Raw genomic sequence first — 16,373 nt, forward strand, 5'->3', positions numbered from 1 at the left:
GTAAGCTCAATAATATTTCCTAATGTTTACAGGAAGAAAATAACCCCTAAATTCAAGAATCCTGTGCTTGCTCGCTTTAAAACGATTTGACACCAATCATCAGTCAATACAATATGGATGGTGGTCCATCCATATTACTTAATGCATGAGCAGTGGTGTACATTACAGTGAAATACAAGTGAAAACAGCCTTGGAAAAGGCCTGTTATTTTCCATCTTCACTTCAGAATTAAGCTGTGGTCTTAGACACATACAATACCTTGTTGCTAGGTAACATCAGTATGATGCCTGTGCTCAGCCCAGTACTCAAGATCACTTTGAAAATGCACCCTTATTTCACACTAATGCCAGTAAATTATGCTAACTAAAATATTCCATGAACAGTTTTGTCAGTAAATTGACTTCATTGTGACTTTAATGTTAATTGTAATCAGACTAACTTGTAATGACAGGTCAAATTTTACCATGCTATTCAATGTAGATCCACACTTGTATATATATTAGCTATAAAGGTTGGGAAAAGTACCAAGTGGAAAATTTACATACCTTTAATAACATGCTGGATTGTGCAGTGGCGTAAGCTAGAAGTAGCTCTATTTATAAATCATCACACATTTTTTCCTTCAGATATTTAAGGATCAACAAAACAAACATTATGTAATACTCTACTCCACAGATTTTGGTTTTCAGGTTTCCATAGCAGGTGTGTGTGCGATATTTCTGAGTGTCATCCCAAGGTCTGTATGCTGAACTCTATAATTAAGGGCTCTTCCTGTATGTGTGCTTTTGCAAACACAGGCTGTTTCACAGTAACTGAAACAATGTAAAAGTGTTGTTAATGCACCAGATTCAAGGAGCAAAGAGGCAAAACTGGTCCGTTACCTACAGCAAGGAGGATGTGCAGAGTTGGAGATGAGAAAGTGGAGGTGTGAGCTGATTCAAGGCCAACATATGGGGGTATGCAGGCCTTAAGAAAGAAAAAAGATGGCTTTTGTTACACAACTAAGTCAGTGATTTCATAACCTTTTTTTAAGTATGAAAGACACGGAGATCTAATTAGCAGCCATAACAAAGCATAAGTGAGTACTTCCCATGTTCTCTGTCTGCCACTGATTACTGTCACACGCACTAAATGTACAGTACTGTATTTTCACCTTGATAGCATTTTGTCCCTTCTGTTGCGCTGATGTAGTACTGCTTGCCAGGTTAGGTTCTGCCATCTGTTACAGAGTGTGTAATCTGTCACTGTGTGCGTGTAGTTTGCAAGTCAGTGCCACGGTGACGTGTCACTTAGATTGCCAGACACCAGGGACCTTGTTAAGTTGTGACATGACATGTACCATTATTCTGTTAGCCCATGTGCAATAATACTTTCATGTATATTGCACCTGGTTTCAGTACTTTAAGTGTACTTTGTTACAGAGCTATTAGACACCATTATGGTTTACTGCTTCTATTGGGCCTTACTGGGTTTAAGCTAAAAGAGGGAAAATATATGTGAAAATGCAACATGTGGCTGACTCAGCTGTTCACAGCTCCTGCCTTTATGTGGGAAAAGTCTTTCACAGTCCATGCAAATGGGCCGATTAATTACTTTGCTGATTTAAAGTAATTTAAAAAAGATTACTATTGTAGGTTACAAACCATATTTGGCCGACAACCTTGGAGTACTTGAGTCTTTTTCCGTCAACTTGAAAATGAAAACAGATATTTGCTGTAACAGCACTCTTGTCCTGTCAGTTATTAGACTGCAGTTCTGCTCCTCAATTAGAAGCTGTTTAATAATGTTCACTGCATTTAGAAACTAATGAGGTGCCCAGTTTAAGAAGTCTTAAGCAAAATAAATGATGTACAGTACGTGGATCAGGCTGCTGAAATTAGTGTGATTAGTTCTGGCTGCTACAGAATAGAGAGGAAGACAGAATTTGGGGAACGGTAAGGGTGAACAGATGACAAATAAGTGAGAGAGAGATAGCTTCCTCTCACACTATGGTATGTGATCTGGTCTGCTGCATTACTCTACAATGCATTTTCTATGTAGTCCTCCACTCCCTCCCTCTCTCCACTCTCTGTAAGCAGTAATCTCCGGTCGCTCTCACTGCCTCGCAGCTTTCTGCCCTGCCACAGCGCATCTCTCTCTCTCTCTCTCTCTCTCATTCTATCTCTCTCTCTCACTCTCTCTCCTTTCGGCTCTACTTTCTCCCCAGTGAGGATGACAACCCCGAATTTGATGAACCAGCGAAGCTCTCATTCCGGCTGGTGGCTTCTGAGGGAGACCCCACATGAATGGGCTTACTGGACGAGGAGGTGCCGCGTCTAAGGAGCTTCGTAGGAAACCTGTCAGCTGTAGCAGTCGCTGAGTGAGTGTTATACTATTTTACTTAGGGTTTCTGTCAAGAATAAAGAATGAGTGAGGGTGATGACTGGATCGGGGAAAGAATGAAACCAGGATTTTATTGCTTTTCAGGTGTGACAGTGCATTATTTCCCCTTTAAGCATGCTGGAACCATTAGTTGACTGATTGATTGTCTGACACTACAGCTGAGGATTTATAGACTTATGAGATAACTAAGGCAGCGTTGAGCTTACGCAGCAGCTGTATCCCGTCTGTCAGGGCTGAGCACTGTTCTTGGTCACGACACTGAAATGCTGTGCCTTTGTTTGCCCATCTCTCTTCATCGCTGTGCTTACTGTAGCATACACTCATACAGATGGCTATCACTCCCTAGGGTTGTGTTCAAACTCACCATTGTTTGTAAATGGTCAGATTACGATCACATCAGGCTTTTCCAAACATCTATCTATACTAAGAGTGGGGAAGTTTTGAAACAAAGTTGACATGACTATTTATCATGTAAGGGTTTTTCAGGTGATCTTAGCTCACTTTAACAATCCACTTGGCTGTAATAGTTATATGTGGAAAAAGGTCTGAAATAACAAAGTCTGATAAAGTCAGAAAAAGTGTAACAAGATGAAGGCTGTGGTTGGTGGAAGGCATCTCTATGGTAACAGCAGGTTATGCCAAGGTTAGAAGAGAGGTGAAGGAAGCTTGGGGCTTCTTTCTGGCGCACATTTAGGTGGATTGCAAATTACGTTACTGACGGGACTTAAGAGGATCAGCAAAACCGAATATTAATGAGGAAATTGTGAAAGAAAACAGAGGAAATTTACATACAATAAACTGTGTAAAAGTATTAAACACAACTCAAACCAGAGAGGGGGAATTTCTAAACTTCATCTATAGTATTCTGACTATATTTAATTTAAAACAGTTCATCAGGAGGGTTGGTTTGTTGGAGTTTCATCTCTAGTTTCCTGTTTGCGGAGGCAGGCCAGTCTGATGGTAGAGGGCAAAGAAAGAATAGAAGACACCGAGAAACTCTCGGCAGTAAAGATCTTCCAATGTTAATGCGAGCAGCGACGAGAGAGAGTTCGCTGCACCACATCCTCAAGTGTCATTTCCCCAAAAGGCTCCTTTAGAAGCCCACACTGATCCTCTTTGTCATTTGGATTTGAAGTATAACGATGAGCTAGATTTGTGAAGTGGTTTTCCAAATGCTCAGCATAAATTGTGACATTCATTCAATTTGATCGCCGAAAATGGCTGTCTCTGGAGCTCCAGAGCATTCAGTGGCTAGTCCGTAGCACTGATGGAGCTAGTTAAAAGTAAAAGTGTTTTTGGTGCCACGTCGTGAATGTAGGACAGGTTTTAGGAAGGCTAACCAGTCAGTTAGTGATTAAAGTCTAACTGTGGTCTGCACATTTTAACATGGCAGCAGATCTGTCTACAACTGGCTGCTTGGTAACTGGAAGCATTGAAGTGCAGCTCTGAATACCATTTTAACTGTTTCAGGGTGGAATTTTCCTATAAAGCTTATGTAACAACTGATATTTCTGGCCAGTGTTTATTTTGAATGTGCTAGTTCTTCATGCTGTAAGTATAAAAACCTCTAGTGTCACTTGAATTGCCTTAAAACCTCTATCTTATGGAAAATAGTATCTTATATCAATTTCTGATATTCCCATGCACTAGGCCTATGATGGACCTTCAAATTAATATTACTGTAGTCAACCACCAAATAACATGGATAAGGCTATATTAGTAGTAGCCTTCAAAACTAAAATGCTAGCAGGAAACTGTGGAGCTAGAGAGCCTTGCACTGGGGTATTGTTAATTTGTCGTTGTCATGACAATCAGCATAAAATCTCACAGTATACATGGAAAAGATGGCCTGAAAGATCAACTTAGAGGGAAGTGGTTGAAAGAAAGACATTGAGCTTGTTCTTAGGGAGAATCTGTCCCACTACAAAGTTGCAACAGGTCTGTGATTCACCGCTGCCCATACAGTGGCCGTGGCCCTTGGTCACCTAGACTGAATGTGGAGCAACACCATGACTGGGATGCAACCTCTCTCCACTCTCCTCCTCTTCAACAACTCTGACTCACAGCCCAGCACGCATTATTCAGCCCACGAAAAAGAGCTCTTCGAATGAAGCCAGTGTTCTTCTCGGAGCTCTCATTTGTCTCATTTAAAGTTTTTCTGGAGTTGTTTTGATTGCACTAGCACGCCAAACTATGTTCAGGATTTGAACACTGTTAAGTTTGAACAACACAAATCTAGAGATGTTCAGTAGATACAGATTGGCTAGCTCAGAGGTCAAACTGTCTTTCCTGTTGTTGCAATGAGGTTTTAAAAGTATAGTTATTAGTAATTGCTTTGTGGGAGCTAATTATTGCTGAGGAGGAGCCCAGCTGCACAGTCTGTTAGCTCAGCTGATTATGGGCAGTCAGCTAGCACTCGAATTTTAGAGGAAGACAGCCAGATCTGAATCCCATCTGGTGCCTCATGCTCGGATGGCACCCCTAACCACCAACTTTACAACTGGCTGGCTGCAGATGAAGTTCTCCACATTGTTAAGAAGTGTCAGCACATATAGATTCATTAGTGGCTTTGAGCCTCTTAGACCCACAAGCAGACATGAACCAAAGGCACATAAATCTTCTGTGCCTCTCTGAGTCAAAACAATTTCACAGGAGTGAAAATCTTTTGGGGATCACACTTGCAAAATTGTTTTTCTAACCGCACCGTCACCATTGAATACAAATGGGACTTTTTGACATCTCATATAAACTATACAGAGGGAACATGCGCCTCTGACGTGATGTGCTTACAGGCTGAAAAATCATCAGGTGCATGAGGAAGCTAACCTCATGCATCATCACCCATTACAAGCCACCTGCTCCTGCATCATGTTGTGCCAGTGAAACTTGAACTCTAGGCTGATGCAGCTTGGGCACATGCTGCGTGGCCTGTTGTGATACCGGACAGAACACTCAAAAAAAAAACCTTGAAGCATGATGATTACAGAATGTCAGATTTCCGGAGGAAGTATTAGTAAGCACCAGCAGCGTCTTTAGAAGTTCACAGTGTGTGTTGTTCATCTGCATAGTGTGCACAGCTTAGTTTCCACTTAGAAATCCATGCAATCTTCTGGTAAACATCCTGATTATGGAAAAAAATAGCAAAATTTCAGAGGATTGTCAAGAAATGGAAGTTTTCCTGCTATGTTCATTTCTTTAGAGACATTACCAGCCATCTAAACCCTAAACTTAAACATTATCTCTACATATTCTGACTTCATTATTTGAAATTTTGCTATCTTTAATATGACCATCCCCCACTGCAACAGCATTTATATGGCAGAAAATCAGAGGAACCAAACTAGATGCCCTTAAAACAAAAATAATAAAGCATTTAAATAGTAAATTAAATCTCTTATGAACACAGTGCAGCGGCAGTAGAGCACATACAGTAGTTGAGCTTGAGCCGAGCTTGTTACTGTAGCGAGGAGTGGGAGGTGAGCCTGTGCTTTTAATAGACATCCTGCCTCTGCCACTCATTCTTGTGCATGCTACTTGATCACAAAAGCTGCCAAATATATCCAGTGGTGGTAAAAGAGGCTGTTGTTGTGAACACGAGCAGGCTATTTTTAGTCTCTGCCAGGAGAGAATATATGATCACGTATTTGATCAGCACAGTGGTTTGCTTACTAAATATCTAAGCTGTGAACAGCATCCTTTATCTTCTAGTCATCTGTGGTATCATGTTAATGGAGTAAGTGTTAATGTATAAAGTGTCGCTGCTCTGGAATGACTCTGTGCTATGTGAATTTCGCAAGTCTTCAGTGCTTGTTTGATAAATGCTATTTTTGGTATGGAAGTGAGCATTTGAGTTGAGATTTAAAGTGTATGTAATCACGGTACATTTGCCCGAGTCACTACATGCAGTAAACAGGATTTAATCTAGTTTTGGTTTGATAGTTTTGACAATGTACCACTTATTTACTTTTTACATATGTAAACACATAGACACATGAATTCTGTTATGTATGGTCACAGGAACTATCCCAACTGACTTATGGAATAAGTCATCTATACAGTATGATTATGAAAGGTAAGTGTTTTACATAAGAGCACTGAGTCAGCCCTTCATATTTCAAGAGAGGATAAGCAGAAACTGTTTATTGTAATGTGTCTCTAACTGCTATCCGTTCCCTCTCACCTACAGATTAATGACTGCATCTACCAACTCTCCTGATAAGACCATCTCCTTTGGCACAGCCTCATTACTTTAAAAGCACCAAAACAAAGGCCAGGATTGCCAGACACATGTCACAGGTATAACTTTTCACATGGTAAGAGTTTGTTTCTAGAGTCAGCCATCTGTTTGCCAGTTTGCCTTGCCTGATGTGTTTTTCTGTATGTTTGGAATTTCTGGCTATTTACCCTTGTGGCTACACTATGTGCTTTACCTTTAACGGCTATGGTAAGAATAAAAATCTCTCAGGTTCAGCAACTGCTGTGAAAAATATACTAATTAATCCTGACTGATGTGATGTAAGTGATGCTTAGCAAAGAAGCTGCATAATCTTTCTCATAAAGTTGTCGTGATAAAGGTGATGAAACATTTAAAAATATTAAATTCAGTTTTATTTATATTGCATCAAATCACAACATCCATCCCATCAAGACACTTTATACTGGGAGGTAAAGACCTTACAATAATAGAGACAAACCCCAACAATCAGATGCCCTTGTGTGAGCATCCACTTGGTAACTGTGGGGAGGCAAAACTCCAGGCTCGGAGAAGGGGTCCCTTCACCCCCATGTGAGTACGGGGTGAGGGGAACTGAACTGAGAAGGTGCTCAGACATTTACAAGTGAAATAAGGATCCTTATGAATTGTGAATCATGCTAAGCTACATTAGTCCAAGAATAAAAATATGGAGTTGAAAAATGGTCCCTTTTAATTTTTGTTTTGTCGCACAAGCTCATCAACAAATGTTACCATTTTATTTCATAGCTTACACAAGTTAATTCTCACAAACAAATATATTATTTTGTTGAATGTGCTCTACTGATTGGTGGTGAGATTCGGTTTTGTATTGACTGTTTGTTTTTGTATGCAACTCTATCAAAATACTCAAAGTTAGGCATCTGGTTCAGTACATCGAACCAAGCAGCTCGTAACACAAAGAATCCATCAGTGAGGGAGCAGTAATATCTCAGCTACTTCAACACCTCCGTCTCGTTGTTAAGCACATATTTAAACCTGTCAGAAGGAAACTTTGCTGACTTATAAGATCTGGCTAATGTAATCTGTATGACTCAAAACATACCTCTTATAACACCTCCACAAGCCCCAACCAGATGAAGATATAATGAGCAGTGTACTTCAGTGTCCTGAGTCACATATAAATGTGTGCAGATTTACACCAGTCCACCTTTATTCATGTCACTGTATTTCTCTGAGCTGTCTGCTGAAAGACTTGTGAGTGACACATCATTTTGGATTCCTGTACCACACTGACCCTTTGGTTTTACTGGCTGCAACACCCATGCCGTGGTGCTGTGTTTTCGTGAGCATGTGTCTGCATTGTGACTGTGTTAGTGCTGCTATAGACTAAGCGCTGTCACAGTATCTGTGACTGTGCTGCCTGTCCTGCTGTTTCTCTGCTTTCCAACCCTCCTCTTGGCCTGTAATGCTATAATGGCAAATGTAATTGTAACATCAATCACTACCAATGACATGTGGCACCAAACAAGTCTACTGCACTTTTACACAGACACACACAGACAGATAAGCATATTACATGCATGTTGTGACAATTGCACAAATATACTGTTTTTCCTTTCAGGTTGAGCAAGAGATCTCGCTCATTCAGAGGAAGATGTCTGACCTTGAGTCAGTGCTCCAGCAAAAGGACATAGAGTTGAAGGCCTCAGAGACTCAGAGGACAATCCTAGAACAGGATCTGGCCACTTATATCACCGAATGCAGTGTGAGTATCTCCAGGGATTATAAGACAGAGACATAGCACTGGAAAGAGTGTGAAATCTATGGAAACATTTGCTAAAAGCAAAACTGAAACTGAACTACCAGGTAAAAAGTTTTAGTACGCCTTATTTTGGAGCAAAATCGATTTTTATTAGATTTAACAGGAGATTTTATATTAACGTTTTTTATGATGTGTGACTACTGGAATTAATCAAGCACCAGAAGTGTCTCATGATGGTTGGGAAGTGGTAAGAACTGCTTCTACAAAAACTTTGTATTACAACAATCGCTAGCATATGGGCTGCTTCCTCATATGCATGTGTGTGTATGCCATATATACTATGACTCTTGCTGTCAATTCACTAAAATGCAATGGTAGATGAACAAGATATTGGAAATACTACTTAGCTGATGATAGTACGATTCAACAGCACCCAAAAAGTGAAACGACACCTATTTGACACTAACTATTTATTTCAGGATTTTGATATCAGGTTGATTTATTTTCAGCTGAGTATTCCCAACAAAGTGTCAGCTGACTGAACACAAGTTTGTCTTGATTTCAGAGTCTAAAGCGTAGTTTGGAACAGGCTCGTATGGAAGTGACACAGGAGGACGATAAAGCACTGCAGCTTCTTCATGACATCCGGGAGCAAAGCAACAAACTTCAGGAGATCAAAGAACAGGTAGGACGACATTTCGGGTGTCACATTAGGTCAGCTGGCTGAGAGTACGCCTGATGCTGTGGGCTCAGAATTGAATAATTAATGAGGAAATTAGTCAGCTCTCTACTGTTGCAATCATTTTTTGATTTCATTAAGTTTTGTTCTTTTGAGTGAAAAGACTTTTCTTTAGTGACTGTTTTCCCCTTCGTTTTCCAATGCGTATTCATGCAGTACTTTGCAGTGAAGGGAAGTACAGTATTACATAAATAACGAATTGTTTTTCAAAAAGAACATTTTAAGAGGATTTCATAATAGCAGTCAGATGGAGCAGGTCGAGCCACCAAGGCTGAGTGTGTGGGTTGTGAGTGTTAATTAGACAGGCACATGATGCTGAAACCCCACAGCTAGGGATGGGAATTGATAAGAATTTAGTGAGTCCGATTGCACTATCTATATCACGTGTCGATTGTCATTGGGTTCTCATTGGCTCCGTTTTGAGAGTCAGCACCATCACTAAGCAGCAATGAAGAAATTACATTCATGCAAATGAATTGCAAGCTGTGGGTCAAATGTTTGTGCATGTGTGCTGAGCTATTTCCCCTCTTTGTTGTGATCAGTGAGGAGTCGTTACTCAAAAAGTCATTATTTAACATAATACACGCTTTTATTTTCATGCAATGCAGTACGTTTCTAAATTACTCCCAGGAAAAAGTAATTTGTTGTACTACCTGTTACATTACGTTCATGTTACTCTGTAAAAAGCTGAAACACACTGTCTCATAATCACTATTTTACAATATAAACAACCCCACACACCAACACAAATCCCTAACGAGGACACACATCTCTAAGATCTTTCTCTTAACAGAATACAAAGCTGACCGCACAAAGCAAAGATGAAAACCAGCACAAAAAAGCGATCACTGCAGTGATTCTGCTTTAGAAACACGAACAGGTAGAAAGGGAGGCTGCAGCCTGACTGCTCATCTGCTTGTTACCTGTTGAAGTTCAGGGTCTGTCTGCATTCACTCAGCTTTCACCCTGGGTTCTTGGCTAGCTTAGCGTTAGCATGCTGTCTTGGCAGATGCTTGCAAAGAAAGTTGTGTTAGCAGCATAATGCGGTTGTTTCTGCCCTGGATGCAGTTTTAAGCTTTATCATTTATCTCGTCCTTTTGAGCAATAAAAATAAATGCGCATATCCAAGCTCTAGACTGCATCGCTATTTTCCTCTTCTGAAATCAGCTGATTGTAGCACAAGTGCAAGAATGGATAACTGGGATCGACAGGCAGGGAGACTAACAGTTCCAATGAATTGGACTACTGGGAACTGGTTCTTGATTCCCATGCCTACCCACAACAGGCTGTAGGGGTGCAATCAGTATAGCATTACCTACATCATGTGTAGAAATGCCTCATGTTGGAGTACCCTCTTAATGTAAATGATTGTGGTTTTTTTAATCCTTGAAAAACCATTTTTTATACATGTATATATTCAATTTACGGTATATGGATGGAGTGCATGTACAGCGCTTTATTGGAAAAAGGTTTGTTTACCACAAGACTGAGAAAGAACTCATCAAAGGTTTAGTTTACTCCTCTGTTTGTAAGACCTTGCTTTATTAGGCTGAGTTTATCGTGCAGTTTTTAAGATGTTAAAATACAGTGAGTCTGTAAAGTGCTTCGACTCAGTGAGTCTCTTTGGAATCAAGAATACGTCTGATATCAAATGAGACAGGAGTGTACACACAGCTCTTAATTAATGAAATCAAAAGTGATGAGTGTGTGGCATGTGTTTGTGCGAGCATGTATAGTTCTGCAGGGGTGACGGCACAACATGAAAGAACGTTGCCAGCTGTGAGAATCAAGCTGATACAAGATTGACAATTTAGGACAAGAGATAAGGAGCATGAAAAATCATCTTCCTGGCATTATGCACCATTTTTTTTCTTAAAAAGCAACCTGTTTTCCTCAGCCTACACTAGTGCCGGTTACCAAGCACTGAATACAGGGAATATAACTGGTTGCCATGGTGATGAGAGCCATATACCTACAAGTGAGGAGAGCGCTGATGCAGTGGGCAGGCTGTCGTGATGAGGTGTTGGGGCCTTAGCTCATACTGTTTGGAAAACAGAAATTTTGACCATCACTTCATATTCTCCTTAAACAAACAGTGATCCGTGTGATGTAAGAGATTGCAAAATACCACTCGGATTAATAAATTGTCCAGAAAAAAAGTGATGGAAGTATTTTCTGGGGGGGAAGAAAATGGAAAAAAAGCTTGAAATGGAGGGTGATATCCTGTCACAAAGCTGTAAAGTCACTTTGCGAAGTGAGGATAGTTATCACATTGTCTTTTTGGAAAGTTACAGAGATGTTGGACACAGAGCAGAATCAGTTTACAGCTTGCTTTTCACGTAAAGCATACTGTGGCCCCGGGGATCCCTCAGCAGGAGTCTGAGGAAGTTGTTTTTGTGTCTGTTTGTTTCTTTTTCTCAAAATTTCAGTACTATTATTCATTTTAGCGTGTTACTGTGCAGAGCTCAGACTGATAACCTGAGAGTGTAGTCAGTCTCACTGAGTTAAGTTAACAGCAGTGAGATTAGGGTTGTGGTTGATTGTGCTGGGGTACTAAAATATCAAACATTATTAGGTGTTTTCTTTTCAGTTTTCTTCTTATATGGAAGCCCTTCATGGATAAATTCTGACTAAAATAAAAAGAGTTCAGACTACACTGTCAAATTTGTGAGGGTTTTCTGCTGCTCGTGTGTATTATACGGCTCTGTGTTCCCACTGGTGCCTCCCAGCAGGGTATTTACACCAGCTAAATCCTGCATTTCATCTTGAATAGCATCTGTCTCCCACGCTCTGTCACATGACTGCAGTGTTTATCACTTTTGTGCAAAAAATCATGCAGTGTTGGATCAACAAAGAGAGATTGGGGATAGATTCATTTACAAAGAGAAGAACTCTGTGCCAAAGCCAGGAAGACCTGCAAACATATAGAAAGAGACAGTTTCACTGAAGATACAAGAGTAAATAGGACCCACAGAAAAGCACACGGTTCCTTTTTTCTGCTGTATCAACAAAAAAAGGTTAGAAGTCATGAAATTTAAGCAAGTACCAAGAAAGAGTGCATGTACTGTGTCTGCATATATACATAATAGAATACTGCATACAAAAAATGTTAGACTTTAAAAAACCCTGCCCAACAATGGTTTGAATTTAGTTTTGCTCCTAATAGATCCGTCTGTGGAACAGTCCCAAACTAAGCCATGAGATGAGCGAAGATTTTGGCCAGGACTGAGTCCTGTTGACTTTCATTGTTATCAGTTGCAAACTCGTGCAAGTTTCAAGAGCCTAACATTTTTCTTACTGAGTGGAAATAACTAAAACAACATTTAAGACAAATTCGATTAAAATTTTTTAGTATAGCACAAAATCACAACAATGGTTGCCTGCTTTATATTGTAATATATTATAATAATAGAGAGAAAACTAATAAAGTAATGAAGAGAAAACCCACCAATCACACAATCGCCTACAGCATAAGCAAGCACTCGGCCACAGTGGGAAGGAGAAACTTCCTTTTAACGGGAAGAAATCTGAGGCAGGACCAGGCTCAGGGAGGGGCGGGGCCATCTGCTGCGACCGGTTGGAGAGAGGTGAGGAAAGAGGTGCCTCAAGGAGAAGTGCTCAGTGCATCATGGGAAATCCCCAACAGCTTATCGCTATTGCAGCATAACTAAGGGAGGATTAAGGATCACCTGATCCAGCTCTAACTGCAAAACTAAAAAAAGGAAGAAAAAAAGATTTAAACCTAATCTTACAAGTAGAGAGAGTTTCTGTCTCCTGAATCCAACCTGGAAGCTGGTTCAATAGGAGAGGAACATGAAAGCTGAACACTCTGCTTTTAAATATCCTAGGAACCAGAAATAACCCTGCACTCTGAAATGCTCCATTAGGCTGATATGGTACAATGCGGTCCAAGTAAGCGCACCACCCAAATAAAACTAAAAACGCAAGGTTTGAAACATCAGAACACAATTCAGAATCAGAATTTTTACCTCTAATAAGGTGAAAATTGCAAACTACCTTAGAAACAATACATTTATGGATCCTTATGTATTTGTGTTGTGAAGTGAGCAAGTAGGAACAAGTTAATGTCATTAATTTGCTTCTTTTTCCTGTTTTTTTCCTTTGAGTTTATCAATTCTTAAAAAAAAATCCGCATAGAAAAGAAAACAGATTAATTTATTTACTTTTTTGTTTGTTTGTTTGCTTTTTTCTTTACAAGTAAACACAGATTTGAAGATCTCAGTCTTTAGGGGTTTGAGGGTGTTAACAGTGGCTTCCTTCATTGCATCAGCTCATCTAAGTTTTGAATGTCATGTCTTGTCTCAGAGTTTTTTTTTCTGTGCAGGTGTGTGAGCCACAATTATGTTCCATCTCAAGAACAGACCGCTGCTGTGATTCAGCAATTCACAAGCTGTATTTGTTTAGCACACTGAAAGCTTTCTTTTTCATTTCTTTAGGCCAAATCATCGTTCTGCTAAAGAATTACTGGAATTGGAGAAACATTTCTAACCCATAATCATGATTATTGTCACTATCAAATGGGAGATGTACCTATGGATCCAATGAATTGTCACTATAATGGAAACTGCCTTGCTTTAATGGAGCCAAAGTGGTCATGGTGGAGGCAAATGTTTACTTCAACATGGTGCCAAACCAGCTCAGTGATGTTTTTCTTCCTGGCCCACAGCAGTACATTCTGACAATGTGGGGACTCTTCGGATCACCATGTCTGATGCTGTGTGCTTCGACATAGACCAGTTTTAATCTGCGTCGGCTGAGCACCAATGCTCCCTGGATGCACAATGATGCTAGTTTTTATTAGACTGACAAACAGGCTGATGTACCCTGTAAGCAGATGAGGTGGTTAAAATTAGATTTGTTATGCAGTGACTAATTACTGTTTAACAGACATCTGCAAATGACTGTGGCCGATCATTGTTTCTACATTCTTTTCTCCTTTTAACGGTCTTTTCATAAATGTTTATTTTCCTCTACTATGTGATGAGTTTTGAACGTGTGCCTGGGACTGCTATAAATGATGCAGTGATCTCTAACAAGGACATCTTCTTCAGGTTCTAGTCAAACAATGTTAAGGTTGTTTGAGAAAGCGTGCAGTATTTGCTCTAACCAAATATGCTACACTGGAATGAGGACAATCTTAATGGATACTAAAAATATAGTTACGTTACCTGGATTAAGTGCTTATGATTAAGATATTAAATCCTTGCAATATTGTGCACAAGTATTAATTCAACCCTCATTTGTTCATTGTTTTGCTTCTAAGGAAACAGAGCTTCTTGCGAGTGTTTGTCTTTGTTGTCTACAGTATGTTCAACATGTTTTAGTAAGCTTTCATAAACCTTTAAGAAACCTTATTTCAAAGTTGAATCCTGTCACTGTGCATCTGGAAAGCCCTATTTGTCACCATGTAAAAAACCATTTGTAAAAGTCCAATCGGACAATGCTCCCAGCTTTCTGACTGTAGTTTGATGAAGCCCAAATTTTGAAAAACATCACCATGCTTCCCTTGTGATGATTTAGATTCAAGTCTGAATTATGTGAGAGTACCTAATTTGGGTAGATGTGGTGTTGGGTCAGCATTTTGTGGGACTACTTGGACCCTTTGCTTAAATTTCTGTTTGTGTTCAGCTTCACTTATCCAGTCATCTAAGGTTTCTCTTACCTGTGTGTAGGAATATCATGCCCAGCTGGAGGAGATGCGAGTTTCCATTAGACAGCTGGAGGAGGACCTGTCTGCTGCCCGTCGCCGTAGCGACCTTTATGAGGCAGAACTGAAAGAGTCCCGCCAGGCCAGCGAAGAACTGAAGAGGAAAGCTGCAGAGTACCAGCACAGGATTCAGAAGGTCTGCACTGGAACTAAAGCTTTTAATGATTCAAAGGTTTTAGGAAGGCATCAAACTGTATGAACAGTTGTGGTCAGACGTTTGCATCATGGGCATGAATGTCATGGTATTGGGGTTTTTTGATGATTTCTTTGAAATGTTCTTTCTCCACATTGTTGAGCAGTGATTGTATGGCATACATCTGTAATGGCTAAAACACAAGAATTGGGTGCCTAAGTTTGTGGACTACATTTAAAGGCAGGTCAGTTACAGGAAACCAAACAATTGTGCAACTTTCTAAGGGGCATTAAACCAAATATTAGTGTGGGTGTGTGCATATATTTGAGCCTAATTTTGACCCTTAGTGGATTTGATGAATGCTATGTAAACTACTGAGCATACCTGTAATCTGGCTGTTGGCAATTATAGCGCTCACAGTGACAGAGCAACCACATGATCATGATTTGCAACTTCTCACTTTTCTAGTAAAGTAGTGATCATTTCTCTTCCTGACCTTCATCTTCACAGGCCAAAGATCAAGGGAAAGCAGAAGGAGATGAGACGATCACCAAGTTGGAGAAGGTAGCTCATGAAGTTAATTTATTCGTGATAAAACTGTGTGATTGGTGAGGGTGAAAATTTATTCTAGGTAAAGACACTGAAGAGTTTAAATGACTTTAATGTGGGATAATATTTCCATATTAAAATGATTTTTTCCCCCTTTTTAGACAAATACTGAACAGCATGTAAAGATCCAAGAGCTACAGGAAAAACTCACCAAGGTAAAATATTTTTGTTTAAAAGACCAATTAATAATTTATTTGAACTTGTATCCTAAATGGAAGAGATGCAGCAGTATTTTTGCACTTTGAGATGACTTTATAAACTTTTCATTACCCTTCCCAACCCCCTCCTTCCTCTCTCTGTCTCTTGATTAAACTTTGGTCTCTTGTCAGATGTAGGCTATTGCCAGGGAACGATTAAAGAGTTACTGATTAATAATCAACAGTCAAACAGTTTTGGCTATAATTGGCCTAAATCTGACACAATGCGAACTAAATGTGAAATAATTAACATGTAGCATGTAATTTTCTTAAGGATTTGGTATGAGCAATATAAAGTAGTTTATTTAAAAGTAAGAAAGAGAGCAAAAGTTTGGTTATTCCTTCTAAATGTTTTCCATCTTTTCCTTGTAATTACTAGGCATTAAAAGCAAATGCTGAGGCTACTGACCTCCTTCAGACTACAAAACTGGCCAAAGAGCGCATGGAGCGGGATCTAGAGAGGCTCCAGAATAAGGAAGACTCCAGTGACAGCCTACGCAGACGTCTCCGTGAGACTGAGGTACACACACACAAACACTGCTGTCACAGACACTGTACACATGCACAAAGACTTTCATACATGCGTTCTGGGGGGTTTTCTTGCTATTCTGTGTTTTCAGTCATTCGT

General features: G+C 39.9%; 1 protein-coding gene across 7 annotated transcripts in view; it reads left to right on the top strand.

The window, feature by feature from the left end:
• The first annotated feature begins 2,045 nt into the window (after positions 1-2,045).
• The window catches only part of LOC120745361 (citron Rho-interacting kinase), a 48,210-nt gene continuing 33,882 nt past the window's right edge, over positions 2,046-16,373 (top strand). For 3 of the 7 annotated variants that reach the window (XM_040050154.1, XM_040050153.1, XM_040050156.1), the window contains exons 1-8: positions 2,047-2,359; positions 6,569-6,678; positions 8,199-8,342; positions 8,905-9,024; positions 14,772-14,942; positions 15,450-15,503; positions 15,650-15,703; positions 16,125-16,265. In XM_040050154.1, coding sequence (XP_039906088.1) covers positions 6,670-6,678; positions 8,199-8,342; positions 8,905-9,024; positions 14,772-14,942; positions 15,450-15,503; positions 15,650-15,703; positions 16,125-16,265 — 693 coding nt within the window. In that variant the 5' untranslated portion in view covers positions 2,047-2,359; positions 6,569-6,669. Of the gene's footprint in view, positions 2,360-6,568; positions 6,696-8,198; positions 8,343-8,904; positions 9,025-14,771; positions 14,943-15,449; positions 15,504-15,649; positions 15,704-16,124; positions 16,266-16,373 lie in introns of all 7 variants that reach the window. The other 4 variants (XM_040050149.1, XM_040050151.1, XM_040050150.1 and 1 more) reach the window with 3 other exon arrangements.

The sequence above is a fragment of the Simochromis diagramma genome, unplaced genomic scaffold (genome assembly GCF_900408965.1).
Source record: "Simochromis diagramma unplaced genomic scaffold, fSimDia1.1 OVJJ01000159.1, whole genome shotgun sequence".
Classification (NCBI taxonomy): Eukaryota; Metazoa; Chordata; class Actinopteri; order Cichliformes; family Cichlidae; genus Simochromis; species Simochromis diagramma.